General features: G+C 41.4%; 1 protein-coding gene across 5 annotated transcripts in view; it reads right to left on the bottom strand.

Annotated features, from left to right (window-relative positions):
* ASXL3 (ASXL transcriptional regulator 3) overlaps positions 1 to 22945 on the bottom strand; it is a 99001-nt gene that overhangs the window by 15511 nt on the left and 60545 nt on the right. For 4 of the 5 annotated variants that reach the window (XM_082234738.1, XM_082234741.1, XM_082234739.1 and 1 more), the window contains 4 exons: positions 18945 to 19066; positions 8010 to 8127; positions 6964 to 7083; positions 3827 to 3990 (listed from right to left, as the gene is read on the bottom strand). In XM_082234738.1, the coding sequence (XP_082090864.1) occupies positions 3827 to 3990; positions 6964 to 7083; positions 8010 to 8127; positions 18945 to 19066 (524 nt within the window). Of the gene's footprint in view, positions 1 to 3826; positions 3991 to 5047; positions 5214 to 6963; positions 7084 to 8009; positions 8128 to 18944; positions 19067 to 22945 lie in introns of those variants that run through there. The other variant, XM_082234743.1, reaches the window with a different exon arrangement.

Genomic DNA, 22945 nt, shown 5'->3' with positions numbered 1-22945 from the left:
TGGAGGTACACCAAACTAGGCACCTGCTAAAATGGGTAGGTTGACTGCAGCAACACTGCTGTCTTGCAAGGCACAAAAGTGAGTGAAAATTAGAAGGTAACTTAAGTGAAATGAAAGCATAAGAAGATGCCTTATGCTGAGTCGGACCACTGATCCACCTAGCCACACACCATCTACGCTGACTCTCAGGTGGGTTATTTCCCAGCTCTTCCCACCCATGATCCCGTTCACTCAGATCACCAGTAACTGAACCTGAGTTCTTCTGCATGCAAAGCATTGCGCTCTAGCCCTCAGCTGTGATCCCTAGAAAAGCAATGGAGTTGTCATTCCCTCGCCCCACAGCTCACTGCAGCACATACTTAGTTGAACCATAGCAGCAGGCACAGAATGCAAAGCATTCCCAAGGTACTTGCAAATGGAGAGTAAGTAACTAGATGTGCCTAAGAATATTTGCAGGTAATCACAAATACATCTTCCCATGAGGAACAAAAGAAGACTGGCTTACAAAATTCTTGAACATAATGACCTTATGCCAGTCACATAAAGACCACAATCCAGAAAAGTGTTGGCAAAACAATCATCATCTTAGTCGAAGGGAAGTTTACAGTATAGAACAGGCAGAGAGGAAGGAGCTGCAGCACCAAAATAAAAGAGCAGAACCCCCCTGGCACATTCTGGATTGCAGCTAGCACCTTAAACAATTTGTCATTATGGATGGCAATGGGATGATTTATTAAAATACCAGACATAAAAATGGCCTTTCAATATTACCTAGGCATAAAAGCACTTAAGAAGTCACTGTTCAATTCCCACCCACCCCTTTTTAATGGAAGGTTGACTGCTTCTTGTAAAAAAAAAAAAAAAGATAGGGATGGAAAATGTATCTTGGTTACTCATATTGATTTGTAGTCATGTGGAAGCCTAAGTGCTTTGGGAAACCTTGCCACTTGCCCATTACATTAAGGGAACTGATTTTATGGTACAGTAGAAAAAGACAAATTTGGTTAAAAAGCTGACAAGGTTGGACTTTGTACTTTCTATTACAGTGAGGTCTAAAAATAAGCCACCCAAAGCTCTGCTGCACTGCTTGAGAAAGTGGATTCTATTGGGCAAAATGTAAGGGCAAGGAAGCCAAACCATTCAACCCAAAGGCGTTTCCTTGATCCTCCATCTGTAGAGCTTGCTTAGCAGGTGAGCTTATCCAGATGTGCCTTTTGCTCAGCATTGCCTTCCAAGATCAGACTAGCAAAGGCTTCAGTATGTGGAGGGGGGAAGTCCCCTGCCCTTTCTCAATTGCTTGCAATGCTATAAGATAAACACTTTCACTTCTCCTGCTGCTCAATTAGCTTCTATTGTAAAAAAGACTCAACTGGCGTCCTGTAAGAGAATATCCCCAAACAGATGTGACTCTGAGATCCACAATCTGAAGAAGTTCTGCACCTGGGTGGGACCTGGATGTCTGTGTTGAGATTGTTGGTGTTTTGAAGCTTTCTACCTGAAGACGAATGTGTAGCGGTCTTGGGTAGAATTTTGCCCAACGGATGGAATCTAGACTTGATTCCATCGTTAACAGTAAACTGGCTAGAGACTGAAAGTGAGATCTGGATTCACTGCACATGTGCTTTTCTGGAGCCTTTATACAGATTTGTTGGCTAGGAGGCAGAAAAAACTATGTGAAAAGGAAGAAATGCACTGCTGATGAAAACCCATGGTGCTACCCCATCAATAAGGTCACAGCTGTGTCTTGGAGCTACCCTTATGAGATGATGATCAGACTAGGAGATTGCCTAGATATGAATAGATCCTCATGCCTGTGCTTCTGGGGAAAGCCACTTGGTCTACCAGGATTTTACTAAAGATCCTGGAAGTGGAGGCGAGCCCAAGCAAAAGGGCTCAGAATTGTGGTTGTTCTTCCCCATAGCTGAAATGAGGGGGCCTATAGTCCTTGGTCTGATGGGAAGTGTAAGTAAGCCTCCATCAGATCTATCTGTGTCAGATAATTCCAATTCCTAAAACAGATCAGGATGGATCACAGGACTTGAAGTTTTGGAGAATGCAGTCAATCCATTTGAGGACAAGTATGAAATAGGTGTCGCCATTTTTTTCTTTGAAACAGAAGAGAAAAGGCATAAATATCCCTCAAATATAGTTGAACACCAGTCAGATTGCCTGTATTTGAAACAAGTGTTGCATAGCTAAGTGAAATCCTGCAGTGTTTTGGGGAAGGAGTTGCTGCTTCATTCTTGCACTAACAGAATCATTCTCTTAGCGCCATGCTGAACACAACAAAAATTACTGGTTCTTAAGAACCAGTAAAGAGGAGTTATTCCCTTTGGATGTTATAGCAGTAGCATAGGAGGCACTTTCCATAGTGTTGCTGTATCATTTGAAGGCCTTACATCATGTGGATGGGGCGAACTACGCAAGTCCATACTAGACCTGAGCTGAAACATAGTTTAACCCATGTGACTATAGGCAAGGCAGGTCCAGGGCAGGGCTGCTCCCAATCACATTGCTCTGGGGAAGGGCTCACGGAAAGCATATAAAGGAAATCTGCCTAGGCTTTGTTCAGCTGGTTGCAGAGCATCCCCTAGCTTGGTGTCTCCCAAAAAATTTACACATCACTTCGGAAGACAGGTGAACTAATGCCAGTGTACTGAAAGAAGCAAAGATCACCAGTATTGAAGCAATGATTCTTCAACATCAACTTCATTGGACTGGTCATGTTGTACAGATGTCTGATTATCATCTTCCAAAGCAGCTACTCTATTCCGAACATAAAAGTGGAAAGCATAATTCTGGTGGTCAACAAAAGATTTTTAAAGACTCTCTTAAGGCAAATCCCCAAAAATGCAGTATAAACACTGACAAGTGGGAAACACTGGCCTGTGAGCACTCCAGTTGGAGAACAGCCTTTACCAAAGGTGTCATGGGCTTTGAAGACGCTCGAACTCAGGACACAAGGGAGAAACGTGCAAAGAGGAAGGCATGCTTGGCAAACCCTCACCATGATCAATTCCCGTCCAGAAACCTATGTCCCCACTGTGGAAGGATGTGTGGATCCAGAAATGGCCTCCGCAGTCACTTACAGACTCACTTTTAAAACTGTGTTTATGGAAGACAATCTTACTCGGCTACAAGAGATCACCGAAGAAAGAAGAAAAAAGCAGCTTGGTCATGGAAGCTCTGACTGCCTTGTTTCCAAAGCTCAGGATCTTCTGTGAGCTGTGCTCTGTGTGCTAGCTCAAGGGCTATACAGTTCCCTGCACCTTAAGAATTAGACTCTGTGGGCTTTACACACCCATAATTGACATGTAACTGGTTACATATCCAAACAGCAAATAAATTATTTTGATTTTTGTAAAATTATCAAGCACATGAATGTTGACATGAAAGCTGAAAAACACAAACATTTTTCTCAGCCCTACTCATTACTCATATGTTAAGTAGTCTTTAGATTCTACGACACTGCTGGGGGATGAATCAATGGGCAGGAAGTGGTCCCTGCACCGCTTCTATAACTTCTATAAGGCACCACAGCCTGATTGAGATTTCATAGTTTGCTGTCATGGCTAACAGCCTTCGTTACACATTTTCTTCTAGAATGTGTCTAATCCTTTTTAAAAACACCTATGCTAGTCCACTTCATGACTTCCTCTGACAGTGAATTCCATAAGTTAGTTATGCATGGTGTTGAGAAGCACTTACTTGTGTCAGTGAGTCTGAACAATATGCATCATGTTAAGCTGTAGAAAAGCAGTGATTACAAAAGAATGCCCATGAAAGCAATTACTGTATGCTTTAAAAAAACAAAAACAACCCTTACCTGTCTATCTACTTCTGGAAGCAAAAGCAAGAGGTATTGTTGAAAATGCTGAGGTAAGGAAAGAAATGTGTGTTTGTTTATTAAAGCCCTCAGGTTAGTGTTCACAAGTATAGATCCTGGAGTTTCTATGTCAATATCCTCGGCTTTGGTCCATTTCAAGTGTCCTGGATTAAACACACAAAACAAATCAAATCTACCTTTACCACAAATTCAAGAACATTTTTAAAAATCAAAGCTTCATTTATATTTGTTATAATACAGTAGTTTTCAATGTGGTGGAGAGGAGTGCAACCTTATCCCAAAAATCTTTTGCCTATACATCTTATTTCCTCTCTTGCATTTCTACAGCATCCATTCTTCCTTGCATATTTTAAAGGTAATGCTTTCAAAGAAGGAACTAAATAAAGGGAATGAGCCAGTTTCCATTCTCATTATTTCATCAAACTCTTCTGCTAAAACTTCAATTGTTATGCAAAATTTCGTAGAAATGAACAAAAATAAATGTAGCTTTAAACAAAAATTGCTTGAGTGAATCTCCAACCTTGCTTTCATCATGGAACTTAAGGTGCCTTATTTGAGATTCCCAGATCTCCCATAGAGATGCTACCCAGACCCAGACATGCTCTGCTTAAGTCAGATGCCTGCATCATATGCCCCCAGACCATGTTCTTGGGTAATAGTAAGAGGGCCAAGAACTATGCACAGTCTGAACACATTGATTTACTCAACCACTGAATAGCCTACTCACATCCCCACCCCTTTAAAAAAAAATATGACAGGCACTACCCACATATTTTCAAATCTACCTTCTTTCTGCAGCTGTTCTGGCATGAATGGGGAACCTGTGACCCTCCAGTGATGCACTTCCAACTCCCATCAGTCCCAACTAGCATGGCCAAAAGTCAGGGTTGGTGGGACTTGTACATTTAGCAAGCTGTAGGTTCCCCATCCTTTATAAAGAGCTAGAACTTTGCTCCTTTTTAATTTTAAAATGATAGCTGAAGATAAATTCTGCATAGAATTGGGCAAAACTGGGCATAGGTAGCTTGGGTGAGTGGGAAGTTGCTCATGTCAGCTACCTCTGCCCAAGTTTGCGTGATTCTCTCCTCCACTGTATTTCCCCATGGAGGATCTTATACTCTATGGAAAAGTACTTAGGTGTATACAGGGATATATATATGAGGGGAGGAGAAAGATTGATTGCACAAGTGGCCTGCTTACCTGACTGCTAAATACAATCCAGAGCTTTCATAATGGAGATAGATCTCTAAGTTCAACTATTTTAGATGCTCAGCTTAGTTGGTCTTTAAAACATGCATCTAACTAGGTCTGAAATAACATTTTCACACACACACAAATATCCTTGCCTTCCAACTTAGACTTTATGAAGTTCCTAAGAATCAAAGAGGACACACAAAAGAATACTTGATTTTGCAGAGAATGCCTATTCAATAAATAACTTCACTTAAGCATTTACTGTTAGGAATAAGAAAGTGCACCGGAGCTTCCCAAACATCATTTCTTGTTACTATTTCAGCCAGCAGTAATATATTAATATTATAAAAATAATATCAGAAGACAGAATTAAAACCAAGCTAAACAGAGTTCTGTAAGATGTTCATTCTAGCCTTTTGAAGGAATTTATGCGAAATGCTTCACATTTTAAACAACTGATGTAGAAGAAGAAAACATTGATGGAAAGATTTGATGCAATGAAGCATCTCAACTACTGGCACAAAAAGCCTATTTCTTCATCCATTTACAATCCCTTCTTAAATATTCCAGTTCAAAGCAACCCACTTGAGCTAAACAATGAATCAGCTGCGCTCCAAATATTGATCATGGGTTATAAGGGCCTTTTTGTGGGAACCAAATGAATTGGGAGAACATTAAGTACTTTAATAAATGGTATTTTAAGAACATTTGATAATTCTTACCAGGGAAAACATGTATGCTTCAGAACACAGGTGTTACCTTGGGTATATAATTCAAAATGAACTTGCAAAAATAGGAAATTGATTTTTTTAAAGGATAAACAGCCTCTTTATAAGTCCATTTCTAACTCAGCCAAGATGGCCACTCGGTTAAATCATTACAAGTCAAAGGATTCAGTGGAGTACTAAATGTAGCCGTCACTCTAAGAGGTGAGGAAACAGTTTATTCAGTTACTATTTTTCAGAAGACTAGATACTGAACTGCTTTTGTTTTGCAAACAAACAAAGAAAGGAATAAATCCAAACACCTATTTCTTAAGAGAAACAGAATCATCCCCCCAAACAGAGCAAACTGCTTGCCTTTCTAAATGGTTTACAGTGGTGCCTCGCAAGACGAAATTAATCCGTTCCGTGAGTCTCTTCGTCTTGCAGTTTTTTCGTCTTGCGAAGCACGGCTATTAGCGGCTTAGCGGCTATTAATGGCTTAGCGGCTATTAACAGCTTAGTGGCTTTAAGAAAAAGGAAACAAATTTGCAAGAACTCGCAAGACGTTTCGTCTTGCGAAGCAAGCCCATAGGGAAATTCGTCTTGTGGAACGACTCAAAAAAACGGAAAGCTCTTTCGTCTTGCGCGTTTTTGCGAGGCATTTGTCTTACGAGGTACCACTGTATTGAGACATGTGGTCACCTAGGATAAATTTCTGCATATATCTGAGCAATAAGGAAAAAAGGAAAAAAACACTATCCAACATGGTGTTTAGATGTCCAACAACAGACAATGAATAATATACTAGTTTATAAATAATGTGGGAAATACATAATAATATATTATTCCGTACAGGAATAAGGTGGAAACGTAACAGGGGGTAATAATATTTCCCTGTTAGAAGAAGATGAAGCAAGAAACAGCTGGCTGCAAAATGGCCAATTTAGGACAGCTTGGGTCTGTCAGATTGAAAAGGTCAACAGCAGAAAGGCATGCTGGGGGAAAGGTCCCAATAAGAGGGAACTCCTGCAGAGTTCAGAGGGATGAAGGAACAGACGAGGAAGACACACATACAGTGAGAAAATCCAAAACATCAGAGACACAATATAAAACTTCCTCTAGTGACTTTACAGAATGTGTATTATTTTCTATAACATAATGCAATGAAGTGACATTCCTCCCCTTCCCTCCCCCCGGACCTTTTAGAGACATACTCACCTAGACCAGATTTTTTTAATCTCTTTAAGTGCTGGCTCATTTGTTTTCCAGTTGGAGATTTTTGCCCATGTTTCATTTCTTTATCAGAACTGTCTGCTTCACCATTTTTAGATTCAGATCCTAAAAAAAAAAAGACATTACAATGAAGAACAAAAACAAAGGTAGAATTTCTTTCCTGGGGAAAAAAAATCAACACACCCCTAAGAATGACATCTTCATCCGTTACACTATTTAAAGGTAATGTTTTCTGCTTGACAATTTGATTCCCTGTCACCAGAACTGATGAAGCAAAAGCTCATAAATCCATTAAGTGGTGAAAACAAGTTTCTTGAATGTAGCAGTCAATAAAGATGTTTGCTAATCCATTACAAATAAGCCCTCTTCTGATAGCTGAGGGACGTCTTTCGAAATAATCATACTCCCATTATAGGGGGACAAAGAAATAAAAGGAAGAAAGGGAAACCCCTCCCATTGTAAAGTTAATTTTCTCCCATGTCCAGGGAATCTACAATAAAAAGTGACACAGATATCTGTACAATCTATTCACAGCGAAGAATGTAGCAGCCAAAACTAAAGGTCAGGGTTGCACAGTGGTGATTAGGATGGTGCCAGAACACAAAATCTTATAAAAAAAAAAGGACAACTGATATTGCAAGACAGAACTAAGAGAGTAATTCATACTCTCACTGGAGCTGTGATGGTTATTTATTTTACCCCCTGATGGCACTGCATGCCAGTATGTAGTTCTCTCATTAGGAATCAGCATCCAAAAATGCTTCTTTGCATTCCTTTAAAGAAGCTGTTTGTAATGCTGGCTGATTTTATTTTATTACGTCTTTTTCTCCCCCCTCCCCCTTAATAGACTGGAATTAAGTTCCTCCCTTGAATTAATAAAATTGGTCATAGCATAAGAATAAAAAAATCCACTGTGTGAGAATGACATCATTATTTCCACCCATCCTAAATTTTGCACGTTATAGCTCTCGCCCAGAGGGAGGGCTCTTTTGCTAGAAACGGGTGTCGCAGACAGACCTTTAGCTATTTACCTGAGGGTGAATCAGACTGCTCATCAGACACCTTTAATGGTGTCAAAACAACACGAGGAACAGTCTTGTTTACCATCATTGACACTCCATTTCTTCTTTTCTGCTGCTGTCTCAATGCCTACAAAGGAAACAATAAAACAGAAAAAATATAACACAAAATGTTGTTTACAAGTGAATTACACAAAACATTTGCCTATTATTCAAATGAACCCCATAATAAATTTATCTAGCTGCAAGTTTGCCAGGATTCATACTAGTTCCCCTTTATGTCATTTTCTTCAATATTTTATATACAAAAATGCTATATATTGTTATATATCATATGCTACACTGTGAAATAAAAATGGAAAACAAGCTTTTGGCTTTAAAGATAAAGGAAAATGCACCTTAAAATCGTTTTCCAGAACAATTTTGACAACAAAGAAGCATACATAAACTGTTTGCTCTACCTTAGCAGCAGAAACATGAGAACCCATGGAAAATGAGACTTAAGGCTTCCAAGTTAAAATAAATGTAAAATAAATATTTCAAACCCAGGCTAAAATGTGTGTCTGAACATCTCTTGCAGGTGCATCTTCTCCCGTATACTGCTCAGTCAATCAAGTTAACACAGTGTCATCAGTATGTACAGCATGTAAGGGCTACAGTATTGATGCACTCACTCAGCCATGAGTAGTGCTGCACAAAATCACTGCACATGGCAGGAATCATTTATTTCTGCGAAGGGAATCGGTCCTAATCTTGGAAAACCTTGCAGCACTTGGCTTCTGTCTGCTTGACTTTGGGCATTAACCTTCAGAACACGAACATGATGGTGTTCTGGCAAATCTGGGAGAAAATGATACAAGAATAAATATCTACAAATGGGAGGGGTTTTCCCTGTGTGTTTTATAACTGGATCGGCTACGGGGATGATAATGCAATACAAACACGAGCAGAAACAGAATAGCTGCCAGGATATTTTGTACAGTAAACGAGCCCAGACAGGAAGGTCAGGAAATATATTAATGTGAGAATTCGCCCATTAAAGAATTTACAAGCACAGATATGTGAGCCGTGCAAGTTAGAACAGATCAGCTTGCTGCTAATACCTGCTTAAAAATCTTCATTTTACACTCTCATCTTTGATTTGTGTGTGTGTTTAAGAGAAAACCCTACGCTTCACCAGCGGAGGTCATGCCTAGTATGAATTAATATCCTTTGTTTCCTTATGAGCACTAATGACTTGTGAGGTTAATTTTGTAATTGCAATACAGCTGTAGTCTGCTTAGACGATAATGCTTTGCACACAACACTTCAAAAGACAAAAGAATTAAAAACAATTACTTCCTATTCCATTGAAAAATACTCTGCAACACAAGCTCAGTTACAATGAAAAAAACAGGTGGGATTATTTTATGCATATTTCAGTTACGGTAATTAGAGGCACATGGGCAATGTACAATAAAGAAGAGTTGTTTTAAAAAAGAAGCCACTGTCAACCTTTTTGAATATATTCAAAGAAGGGTACGGTCTCTCTTAACTGCAAGGAAATGTAAACATTCAATGAACAGAAGCTACCACTAATTAGTGAAAGGAAAGGCTACATTTAATATTTATTTTTCATCAGTTTAGAAGCCTGAAATATATTATATTCCTCTTAAATTGACCTAACACTGCATCAAATGTGAATGTTCAAATCCCATCAGTATTGTGGCAGACCCCGATTTAAAAGACATATTGACATTGATTGCAGCTGAGCACTGTCAGCTTCAGTTGCCTGTGGTTGTTATTGCTGAAAGAAAAATCATAGTGTTTTCTCCCTGAAATGCAGAATATCTACAAGTTTTAGATACAAACTGAAAGGCCATCTTTAACTTTCTTTTTCATTAGGGCCACATCCACACCAGGCATTTAGAGCTGTACCATAGCTCCCCACCCCCCTGGTCCCTACTGCACAAATACAAAAATATTGGGAACTGTAGTTTGTTAAGGGTTCCGAGAATTCTATTCCCTTCACAGTGTGACAGTTCCCAAAGTGGATTAACAATCAATTCCTCTTCACAGGGAACTCTGATAACTGCAGTTCCATGAGGGAAATAGGGGGCTCCTAATAACTCTCAGGCCCCTTACCAAACTACAGTTCCCGGGATTATTGATGGGAGTGGTGCTATTTAACTTATTTATACTGCAGTTCCATGTGCTACTATCACTAACAGATTACACTCAAAAACAATACCGGTCCATCCCAGGTCCTTATTAACGATTCAGATCATGGAAGAAACAAACAACAGTTTCCTGGACATAAAGGTGATGATTACTGGGTGTCAGAAAAATACTTTCCAACCTAACTTCAACCATGTAAAATATCAAGTATGTCCGCAGAAAATACTGTCCTGACATCTGGATTTGAAAAACAAGACAATCCTCCCGTTTTACTTTGTATTTACTATATCAAAGCAGCATGTACATAAAATGAAAATGCATACACTTCCATTTGGGACATAAATGACAGAATAAAAATAGCCAAATCTCAATTCATGTAGCACTTCATTATATTAAGCAATAGCAGCCTGCATTTGCCATTTATGTGCTGGGACAAGATCCATAGACATCAAGTCACAAGCTGGTCTCCGACCATAATAAATAAATTCATAGACATCAAGTCTACATGCAGAAATTTTTATGCAGTATAGATCACTCTCTCACACACACCAAGAAAACCCACTACCATTTGCCATAGAAATTCTGTCCCACCAGAAAATGAGGCTTTGGCCCTATGCACACTTCACTCAAATTCAGGGCATACTTGAGTACAGACTGAAGCACAGCTGCACTTTTAACCCCTCCATTTCAAGTCTTTTAGCAACCACGTGTTGAACAGAATACAAAAGCCAATGGGTGGATTCCTCACACATAGGAGGTTCTGCACAATCAGCAAACCCACACAACCAGGTGTCCCTGCAAGGAGCTCCTGTGCTGGCCTCTCTGTACAAACATTCATGTGCTATGTGCAGTTAAAAGAAGAAGACCTGACATCAGGGGTAGGGCTAAAACCATGCCCACTCCAGCCTATAGTTGAGTATTCCCTACATGTATGTAGAATGTAAAAAGGTAAAGGGACCCCTGACCATTAGGTCCAGTCGTGGCTGACTCTGGGGTTGCAGCGCTCATCTCGCTTTATTGGCCGAGGGAGCCGGCGTACAGCTTCCGGGTCATGTGGCCAGCATGACAAACCGCTTCTGGCAAACCAGAGCAGTGCACGGAAACGCCGTTTACCTTCTCACTGGAGCGGTACCTATTTATCTACTTGCACTTTGATGTGCTTTCAAACTGCTAGGTTGGCAGGAGCAGGGACCGAGCAATGGGAGCTCACCCCATCCCGGGGATTCAAATCACCCATCTTCTGATCGGCAAGTCCTAGGCTCTGTGGTTTAACCCACAGCACCACCCGCGTCCCTATGTAAAATGTACTTTGGGCGAATAGGTCTATTCAAGTGTTCTAAAAGCCCTAATGCAATGAGGGAGTGAAAGGAAAGGCATGTTAGATCTGCCACTCATTGCTGTTTCCATCACCTTCCACGGACTGGAGAGGTAAAGTCTGAAACAGGGCGCCTGCTCTCTACTCAAACTGACCCCTTGCTGCAGAAATTATATTTCCAACTTGTGGAGGATGGTGCTAGCGCATGCACACCCTCGCTCTTTTGCATCACACAAATGATTTAGAAAGCCTGGACACAGCTACTATCATTCCTACACAACCCAAATTAAAACTAGTATCTTGATTCATCATCACCATCACCAATTTATTCCACATTCTGAAGCTCGACTTAGCAACATCAATTCAAGTCTGAAAACCATTAATTCCCACTCCTCCCTTAAAACTTTCTGTAACATGTTTCATGCAACAAAGAATCAAAGTGCTAAGCATAAAAGCTGAATATGTCTGCAAGGCTACAACCATTTTATTTAACACAGAGTAATAAAACATGCTGACCTACAAAATTACTAAAGCATCTGTATCCTTGACTACATTTCATAAAATCCTCCCACACACAAAGCTCAAATCCCAAGGAAATAAGATGAATTTGTTTATATTAACCTGTATTAGATTCAGGAGCCATTGGCTGATATTTTATATTGAGGAAAACGGAAAATCTCAGGGGTGATGCACATTCTGGGCAAGACACGCTCAATAGCAACTCAGGGGCCGCAGGTTCAAGTTGTTATTTCTATCATAAATCTGCTATGTAGCCTTTAACAATCAGTTTACTCATGGCATTATATACCCTAATTTTCATTCCTCAAGTAATCTTGCTATGGTTGAAGCTACAGTTTGAGAACTGGTACTGAGTGAGCATGGTACTGATAATGCCAAGGTTGCAGGTTTGATGGGACAGCTGCATATTCCTGCATTCCCAGGGGTTGGACTAGAATCAGGGGTGGCCAACTTCCAAGAGACTGCGATCTACTCACAGAGTTAAAATTATCTACCCCCTTTTTAGGGGTTCAGGTCAAAGTTGTTGAGCTTTTATTAGGAAGGAAAGCCCTGTTATGGATGGTTCAGGTCATTTTAGGGGTGCAGGGCAAAGATGCTGAGTCTGTTTTGAGGGAGCCAAAGTTTTTTAGCTTCTTTGGGAGGAGCCACTGATCTACCGGTGATCTACCACAGATGCCCAGTGATCTACCTGTTGGACATGCCTGGACTAGATAATTTGACTGGACTTAACAATCCAGTGCAGTTCCTGGGGTTAGTAGAAATGCTCTAGAGGCAGGCAGAAGCACAACATAATTTAAAAAGAAGAGTTTAGTATAGGCCTCTCTTGATGTGCTAGTTGAATATATGTAGGGAGCATGCTATATTGTGACATGCCCCTCCAGTAGCAGTTTCAAATATTACAGTTGAGAATTATATAATCTCTATCTTCTTTTTATATTATTTGTAATGTACAGAATGATTCTAAGTTATTTAATGTAGGGATTGGCAGTGTGGTGCCCCTGGGTGCCAGTACCTCCTAGCCATTAAAGGACTAGTCAGTACTCTTCAACCATTTCAGACCAGGTATGCATATTTAACCCAAACAGGCATTTGGGCCCCCATTTCTTTTCTTTACTTTCTGTTTGTATGGTTGCAGTGCTTCTGTTGTGATCTACCTTGCACCAAGCCACCATACAAAGGCTGATGATCTAAGTAACTATTCCCTCCAAAATGCACAATACAGTCATACCTCGGGTTGAAGTTGCTTAAGGTTGAGCGTTTTCAGGTTGCGCTCCGCGGTGACCCGGAAGTAACGGAACACTCTACTTCCGGGTTTCGCCACTTGCACAGACGATCAAAATGGCGTCATGCGCAGAAGCGCGAAGCGCGACCCGCGCACATGTAGACGCAGGTTGCATTCTGCTCTGGATGCGAACGGGGCTCCGGAACGGATCCCGTTTGCATCAAGAGGTACCACTGTGCATAACAAACTCTTTGCTCTTCCTGCTCAGTTCCTTGTGGCACAGACTCAGCCTCTCTACATTGCACATGGCCTCATACATTGCCTTTACGGCACTAGATGCCAGGATTGACACCCATCACCCTATATATTTGGAGCACAGTAGAGGTGCAAAGAGCTTCTCTCTGTGAGCAAGTGCAGTGGTGGCTGAGGTTGGTGCCTTCCTTTTCCATTGAGGAGGGAGTGATAGGGGCATCTCCACACCATATCCTAGTCCTCTCTCCCTCTGCTCTTTCTGATGTGGCAGTCATTTTGTGTTAGGCCATGCTCTCATGGCAGCCATTTTGTGGCTGGCACCATGGCACTTTCTCAAAACTCCAAAGTGCAACCCCTGATTTAATGCATAGATTTATCTCAACATGTTCCCAAAGGCTCTACCAACAAGCGACCCAAAGTTTACAAACATTGCCAGTCCTACTTTTTAACCAAGTTGTATTAACTATAACTGGCTACTCTGTAAAACATGTACAATCACAATTGTGAAGGAATATATAAATATCCAAAAGTTTAAGCTGCAATTTCTTTCTTTCTTATTTCTTTTTTTACAACAGAAAAAAACTGATCATATGTTCACAGCTACAAAATCCCTCATATCTTAATAAAAATGACTTATTGGTAGCTTTCCAACAGTGCAAAGAAAATGCAAGCATAAGCTTGGATGTGCAATTTAAGTAGTCATGCCAACTTTCACATCAAGGGAGGCAAAGTATATCAACTTCTTCATATTTTCTTTTTTCTTTTAAAAGGACAAGCGTTCACTTTTTTTAGGGGGGTGTTAGTATGAAGCTGTTAATGTGGTCCATTGAAAAATGTCCTGTGGGGAAATATTATCTCTTCCACCACAGCACAAAAGCAAACAAACTAACTAGGAAGCAGATTGCACCCTGCTGCTTTTAATGGCACTGCTGTTTGTTATTTCAACAGTAAAACAAGTTTAGAATCAAAACAGCATTTTTCTGAATCCAACGCCATCAAGCAAGCAGTGCAGAACACCAGAGAACTACCATCTAGTTTCTCTTTAACATGTGTGCTGAACCAAAGTTCAGTAAACAGGCTGCGTAGCACATTTTCTGGTAAGGAGGAATGAGTGAACAATATTTACCATAGACATATTGCTAGGAATGGCAGTTTTCTACAAATCCCTTTTGCCTATTGAACACATTCTCAATTCAGACATTACACCAATCAGATGTTTTACATTAACCAATCAGAGAACCAAAGCCACTGTTTTAGTTTCCAAACATATAGACAACCCATTGTTTAGAATGGCTTGTGGGCTTTCATTTTTCTATCTGCCCAGACTCTATTGTCTATTTCTATTGTGCAGCAGCCTAGAGCATGGGTAGGCAAACTAGGCAAACTATGGCCAGGGGGCCGAATCTGGCCCGATCGCCTTCTAAATCCGGTCCATGGACGGTCCAGGAATCAGCGTGTTTTTACATCAGTAGAATGTGTCCTTTTATTTAAAATGCATCTCTGGGTTACTTGTGGGGCCTGCCTGGTGTTTTTACATGAGTAGAATGTGTCCTTTTATTTAAAATGCATCTCTGGGTTATTTGTGGGGCATAGGAATTCATTCATTCCCCCCCAAAAAAGTATAGTCCAGCCCCCCCCCCACAAGGTCTGAGGAACAGTGGACCAGCCCCCTGCTGAAAAAGTTTGCTGACCCCTGCTCTAGAGGGTGACCAACAGCAACTATGGTTTGTAATACAAAAACACTACTTGGCAAAAATCATGGTTTTTAAACTCACTTCAAATATTGGCTTTCCACATGCAGTACCATGGTAAATTTTCAAAATGGAAAGCAAATTTACAGAGATTATGGCTAGTTAATTTTGTGTTCACCTGCCACAAAATGTAACATATCTGTAGATTTGGCAAGAGGCTGAAGCTGTTATGGAGCAGCTCTGTGTCTTTCTAGTTTGACTCAATATTTGGGACCAAATTTGATTTATTAAAAATGATGTTCTGCCCTGACCCCATTTACTATATTGGTGAATCTAAAAACAGCTATACCTCGTTGAGTCACCAACAGAAAAAGGTTTGTCTGTATTTTGTGTAATATAATTTGGATTTTAGCATTGTTTGTATAGAAGGAAATAAAAAGACGTTTGTATCAACTTCAATCAATTTTATTTGAATACTTGAATATTTATTCCAATACTTTTACATATTTAATGTACCTCATTGGTTCAGCAACAAGGCTAGGGTCTTTGGGTTTATGAATGGGGAAAATTGTTGGGAATTATTAGGTATATTTTTGCAGATGTATAACTTAAAAAGTGAATAATGTGAAACAGATAAATACTGGAAATCCATATTATTTATCAAAGAAGCAAATTTTGTATAACAGTAAGCTCCTGTGAAAAGTTCTATTAACAGAGAAGCAAGTTTTGTAACCTAAAAAGCTCCTGTAGAAAAAACAAGATTTTTTTTTTTGTTATTGGAACAAATCTCATTGCAGTAATTTATAATCCATTGCCTGCATGGGTTATTTTTGTTTTTCGCAAACAAAGAGGTGGGCAGAAACACTTGTGCAAACCTCCAGTCATCATAACTGACAGCTTTTGTGTTGGGCAGAAGCATCCCTAGCCAGGAGCTAAGGGGGCTAAAGCCCTGAATATGTTTTTTCCAAAGCCTCAGAGCTTTGCTATGGCCTGAGCAGCTGCTTTTCCAAAATGGTGGGTTACAATCCATGGCATCTCAAGGTATGCCTCAAGGTTTGTGGGGGCCGTCTCTGAAACCCTGCCACTGAATATATACAATGGGCTGGTTAGATGGACCAGTGGTCTGAATCAATATACTTTATGGTCAGTTAGATGAACTAATGGTCTAACTCTCATTCTGTGAGAGAACTGGGTAGAAGAAGGCTCCTCTGAGTTGGATCATGAGCTCCATCTGTATCCTTGTCCCAGCCAAGAGAGTCAATGGCCTCAAAGAATGCATCTGGGTCTCAGGAAGGAACTCAAGGAATCAGCCTAAGCCCTAATCCAAAGCAAAAGGAAAGGCAAGGAGAGATATCTATAACCCAAGCACAAAAACCAAGCAAACTACAGACAAGTTAGAAAATCACATGTATAAATGAGGGCACAACTGAAATACATCAAATTTTATAACCACAGGTATTTTAAAATCAAATACCCAATGCACAAACAACAGACAAAGAGAAAATACTTCTACATGACAAACCCACAATGTACAACAAATACCAAATGCATTTCAAACAAACATTGGTCTACTTGATGAAATGCCACCAAAAGCTGAAATACAAACAAAAGTCTGTGACGACTCCACAAATCAGGACTGCCACCTTCCCTAAGTCTGCCAACTTCAAAAAACCAGAAAATCCTTCCTTGCCTCTGCTGTATCCCTCTAGCTGAAGGATGGTCCCACCTGTAACCCTCCAGGTGTTGTTAGACTCCAACTCCCTTCAGCCCCAGCCAGAATGCCTAATGGTCAGGGATAAAAGGAGTTGGAGTCCAACAAGAATGGAGGGCCACCAGTTCCCCATTCCTACACATCTACAAAGTAATTAGGTTGAGAGACAGTGGTCAACTCCAAACTACCGAGTCAGCTTCATGGATGGGAAGGGACTTGAACCAAGGCAAAAGTCCACTGTCTGTGTACTAGCTGCACTGTTTCATACTTCAGTGTGAAGTATGGATAAGTCTATTTCTGGTCTGATTCAATTTTGCAAGTGCTTTTTCATAAAGTCATTCTGTCCTGTTTCTACACTACGGTAACCTGTGATTAACTTATTTTTTTAATCCATATGATTTTTTTATTTGAATATGTAGTCAAATACATATTTTATCACAAAATATGCATTTAAATGCATATTTTTACATCAATACACACACCTACAAACATATATATTGCTAACATATGCATTTTTGTATGTATTTTGAGACAAGAACTATGTCAGACAAACGCTAAATGCTAAAGACATGTTCTGACCTGTGTATTCGTCTGACAGATGGAAATTAGATCAGCTTGCTCAAAAATATGGCCCAAGCAAAATTCCCCTACATTACTACTTTGAAGATAACTACTATAAAGCAGGAGCTTGTGAAGGGAACTACCAGTAAAGAGGTGGATCAAATCTAAATCACCTTGTCTCCTGTTAGTTTCACCCCAATCTAACACTTTTTAAAAAGCGAACATAAATATCACTAGTGTGAACACCTGGAATAGTTTGCCTTTGTTTAACATACAGAATGGAAAAGGTTTCTGATTCCTTCAAAGTTATTATACTGCAAGGAATCCATATGTTAAAGTCAAAAGAAGAAAAGAAAATACAGCCAGCTCCACATTGCTTCTGGCACTCTACAATGTAAGCAGTTTATTCCCAGAACATGTTAAAGGTTCAGCTCCTGTTATTGCAGAACAGATCCAGTAAGTTAATATTGGGTGGTGAGTGTCACATACAATTGCTTAACATCTCTGTGTATTCAGAGGCACTGTAGGCTATTTGTAGTGGAATGGAAGCACATTATACCCCCATAAAAGCAACAGAAAGTCTGGAGAGAGGATATACAGTAGGAGAACTAACTCCCAACAGCAATTTTCTGCACAAAAATTGCTGCTTAAAGTTCATTCACCTATCAGATAGGATTTACAGTTTTGCATTAAATCAAATCCAGCTGCCTGCATCTGGTAGTAATGAATACCTGTAGCACAAGAGGAAAAGGGTGGGGAACGAGGGAACCTCCTTAGGCCAAAACACAACACATTGACTTAAGCATTCAATATTTGTGTGTACGGGGAAAGGATTATTTCCTGAGATCTGTAATAATCATCATTTCAGACAACCAAAATCATTTTAAAATTGAACAACTTTTCATTGATTTCCTTACCATGTGCACTTATCCTACCTATATACAAGTATTTGCAGCTGCCTCCTGAATTTTTATGTTAACAAGGTATCTGTAATTGCATTTATGGATTTCTCCTGCAGCCGATTTTGTCATTTTGTCTTGCCTGGCACTTCCTCCACAAACAATTTATGCTGTGTGGCTTCATCTCATCGTTAAAATCCCTCTGTAATGTTTCCAACTATTGCTCTCCTAACACCACAAGCCTCAAAGTGAAAGGCAAGCTCAGATTATTCAAAGGTTCAGAATCCTTTCTAGAGCACCTCCCTGCACCTTTTCCATAGTGAATCATAGGCTGGCCAGGAACCTCTCTTTATAACAATATTTCCATTAATGTTTAAGTATCTGTCTCTTCACTGCTAGAGGAAAAAGGGGCGACTCTACTGCACAATAGCATAACTGGAGATACCTCAGTATCCAGACCTATTCAGCACCTCAATGCCAGATAAGCAAGCTAGGCAATAAGCTTAGCTATGGAACCATAAAATCTCACCACCTTTATTCCCAATACATACATAAATAAAGGATAGCTTAGACGCCCATCAGAAGAAATCTGACTGATAGTGAAGCCAATGTTAGCTTACCTGTTTAAGTGCCTTTTTGGTGTGCTGTTGGAAGGAAGACACTAGCTTGCTTTGCATTGGTGCATTCGTAAGGCTTGAGTCCCGAACGGAAGACATTTCTTCAGGTGCTTGCTTAGTACAAACTAAGAAGATAGAAATAAAACAAAGCACTGAGAACTGAGGAAAATCAGTCTGCAAATTTAATTTAATTTAGAGATCACAGAACTACCCTAGGAAAGAAAATCTCTGGGCTGATCTGCCATGTGTGAAAGCTGTTGCATCGCAAAGAACATGGAATATCTTCAGGGTGGTTTATGGAAGAACGTGACCAACTGTGAAGTAAGATGCAACCAGAAACAGCCATTCAAACAGTCGCAGATTTGCCTAATGTTAATTCAGGGGAACTAAAGACCTGCTGAAATCATTTTGATCTTTTCTTGTTCCAAGTCGAATCTGGGCCTCTATCTACAAACAGCATCTGCATGGCCACTGGCAATGGAATCACACAAAGCTCCATTTTGTCGAGACGTAAATTTTAAATTGTGTACTGCCAACACATGCTAAATCCAGTGAATGACTTGATACATACAAATTAACATCTGTGAACTGTCTTTCACTGCAATTTGAAAATGTGCTCTGTTCTCTGCAACAAAGTTCAAAACTAAGCAGGACGCAATAAGGAGAAAATGGCCAACTCAAGAAGCAAAACATGAAGGTTTCCCATCATCTTGTGGAAACATTAAAGAACTTAATAGGATAATAGAATTTAACAACTGTAAGAGATCCCCTGACCTAGCAGGTTAGCGGTAAAGCTCCGCCAGGAGGAAAATAGGTAACAACACATAAAATAATTTCTGCCCGGTGCTCCAAGTTCCTAAATCAAATGGCAAGGACATTGTAAAGTTAACTATTCCTAATGCTTATGAGAGTGCCAACTAGCAATTTGATTGTAGAGCAAGCACAGCACCTTAAAATATTAACAGTACTTCATGTATGTTCTGTTATGTGGGGCCGGCTCACCCATAAGGCAGGGTGAGGCAGCCGCCTTGGGTGGTGGATGATGCCATAGAGGCAACGCCCCTGTGAGCAACCCTACCCCCCCCCACTTCACTGTTGCTGGAGCAGCAGTGCTGGCAGCAGCGCCAATGGCCAGTGAGGTCTCGCAAGATCTCACTGAAAACTTGCAAGGTCTTGTGGAGCACATTAAATCTTATGAGATTTTGGCAAGATATCAAGAGGTCTTGTTGGAAGTCACTGCCACCGCTTCACAAAAAGCGCCACATAAGCCAGGTACGGGAGGCTGTGGTGACATAATTTGCAGTCACGATGCTATTGGGGCGGTTGTATGCCATCCCACTTTCAATACTAGTTGCAACTGCAAAGGTTCTGGGCTGGTCATATTGCTTCACTTCCAGTCAGTGCTTTACCTGTAGCTTCTGGCTGAGATCCCATAATTTTTCGTAACACAAATGTTTGGGGTTGTTTTGTCCTGCTTTAGTTGAACTATAGCCCCACTCCCCAACATCAGTAATGTGGTATCATCTGGGAAGCAGCACAGAACAATTAACAGAGCAGAATAAATCCACACACTATTATTGTGTCAAGAACACGTTGCAGAATAAAATGCCAGACTGGAAGGGCCTGCAGTATCATTCTGAAGCCAGGCAGAGGAAATGCAGTGTTTTCATTCTACCCCCTGCCAGTTGGGGGAAAAATGGTAGCTGCGAAGATGTACTACAGTCACCAGGGCTACAAATATGTGGCAAAAAAAGAGAAGGTAACAAGGTGGTGTGTTTTTAAAACAAACAAATACACACACAAAAACTGTGACCTGATTCAAATATTGCAACCAATCTCCACATAAAAGTCTGGCTGTTAAAAATGTTAATGCATGCTACATTTACAAGTTCCTTGCCACATGAATCATTTCATTTTGTATTCACATTACTATCACACATTTTTGTTTGCCATTGACACAGAAAGTCTCTGCAGGATTGGAACCTATTTCAAGTAAGCAACTTGTAAACATTACAGCCTTCCCTTAGAGCTGGCACAAGGTGTAACAAAACAGCAAATAACTGCTACCATTATGTCTAAAGTTACTGATAGTTACTGCTATGTTCCAAGGCAGAAAGGCAACAAAGAGCAGACTACAAGAACCAAGTAAATTAGAGTAAGTATGACAACATCAACCTCACTCAGATTTCATTCAATTCTGTCAAGATGGTGGAGGGGACTTAGAGACATGTTTTATTTTTGCGTGTTCAGACCCAGAAACCTCCCCCCTAAATAAATTCACACTTGACTCAAATTTCGGTTTTGGCTTTTGGCAGAATTTAGGCCACAACTTTATTGATTACATAAAGTGATTGGTTGCATAGGCTCTGGTTTGACTAGTTCCCTGCCATGCAGGTAGTGCTGACCCAGGGTTCCAGCACAGGTCAGCCAAGGGTGAACACCTGGATAAGCGAAAAGTCGGGAACGGACTATGACCACCATCCAGATGTCCCCCTGGACTCAGGCACGGGCACAACCCCCTCTCAGGGCTTGACCAAACCATCGAGTCCCTGGATTCCTTTAACGGAATACCCTTCACATAGGGATGGCGAGAGCATTCCCCCATCCCTATCACCTGAACCAGAGCCTATCCGCAACCTTACAAGTTGTGATGATTTGCTACGCCGCAGGCAAAACCCAAATGGCAACAGCCAATCATCCAAGCGGGGAAAATTCCTGCCATGCCCCTGTCCCAACGACAGACAACACACAATGGCATAGCAAGGTCAAGCGCAAAATCCCTAAAAGTAGGGAGAGGTGGGTGAGTGTTCCGAATGCACACACCAAAAGAGGAAGCTCTGGGTCACATGCATGGGCATAAATAGGTCCCTCAATCTGTTTGGACTGCGCCCCATTGACCAGATTAAACCCAGCATCGAGGGACCTACCAATCGGGTGTTGTGGCTGACCAATCTTACCCACCCACAACACAGGGCATTGGTTTCCATGTCTCACTGCAACCCGTGCCCTCTTTAAGGGAGGTCACGATTTCCCCCCAGTCATCAATGCAGAGACATACAAAGCTTCAGATTTCCCAAAGCAAGGCTCAGCTTCAGTCCCAAGGTGAAATGGGCTTCTTCAAAGTGGTGCAGGGCGCAGCACACCCCAGTCAAAGCAGATTCCAAAGCAATTTTTTTTTCTGTTCAAACCCCACATTTTATGAGACAATTTATTTCAGTTTTGTTTTGTTTTGTTTTTTGCTATGAGAATCATCACACCTATTCCACCATAGTTTACTCCATAGCATGTAGCTTCATAGCCCACAGTATGACAGTCAAAAATGAATTAGACAGTGTTTCCCAACCACTGTTCCGCGGCACACTAGTGTGCCGCGAGATGTTGCCTGGTGTGCCGTGGGAAAAATTAAAAAATTTGAAAGATTTTTTTTTTAAGTCAAATTTTCGATTGGGGCGCCGTCACTAGATGACCCCTGGGGTTCCCTCCCTCCCTCCCGCTCTGCGCCTCCCTCCTCCTCCTCCGGGGAGGCCCTTCCTGGCTCTCGGCCAAGGCTTGGCGGCTGCCACTCACTCACTCGCTCGCCCACCCGTCCCTCCATCCCTGCACCCGGCCTCTCCCCCTCCGTCCCCGGCGCGGGGGCTGCCGGGATCCGTAGTCCCCTCGCCCTTGGGCTCCGCGCCCGCGCGGGGTGCGCAAACTACGTTTCCCAGCGTGGCCTGGTGGGCCGGGCTTTTTGTTTGAAGTGCTCTTCTCCCGGCCATGGAATGAGCGCGGCGGCGGCGGCCGGGCGGGCAGGGGCTCTTCCGCGCAGACCCCGCGCAGCCTGCCTGCGCCCCCGCGGAGATCGGGCGGCAGGATGGAGCCCGGGGATCCCCGCGGAGGCGGAGCGGCGGAGGGGGAGGCTGCCCCCCAGGTAGGGCTGCGTCGGGAGTTTTTTATTTTTGCAATGCTGCATCCGCGCCGGAGGGGACGCATCGGACCGCAGGGAGACCCCTTGGCATGCATGC

The sequence above is a fragment of the Podarcis vaucheri genome (genome assembly GCF_965113315.1).
Source record: "Podarcis vaucheri genome assembly, chromosome: 8".
Lineage (NCBI taxonomy): Eukaryota > Metazoa > Chordata > Lepidosauria > Squamata > Lacertidae > Podarcis > Podarcis vaucheri.
The sequence above is the reverse complement of the archived record's forward strand: the minus strand, read 5'-3'. Positions and strand labels throughout refer to the sequence as shown.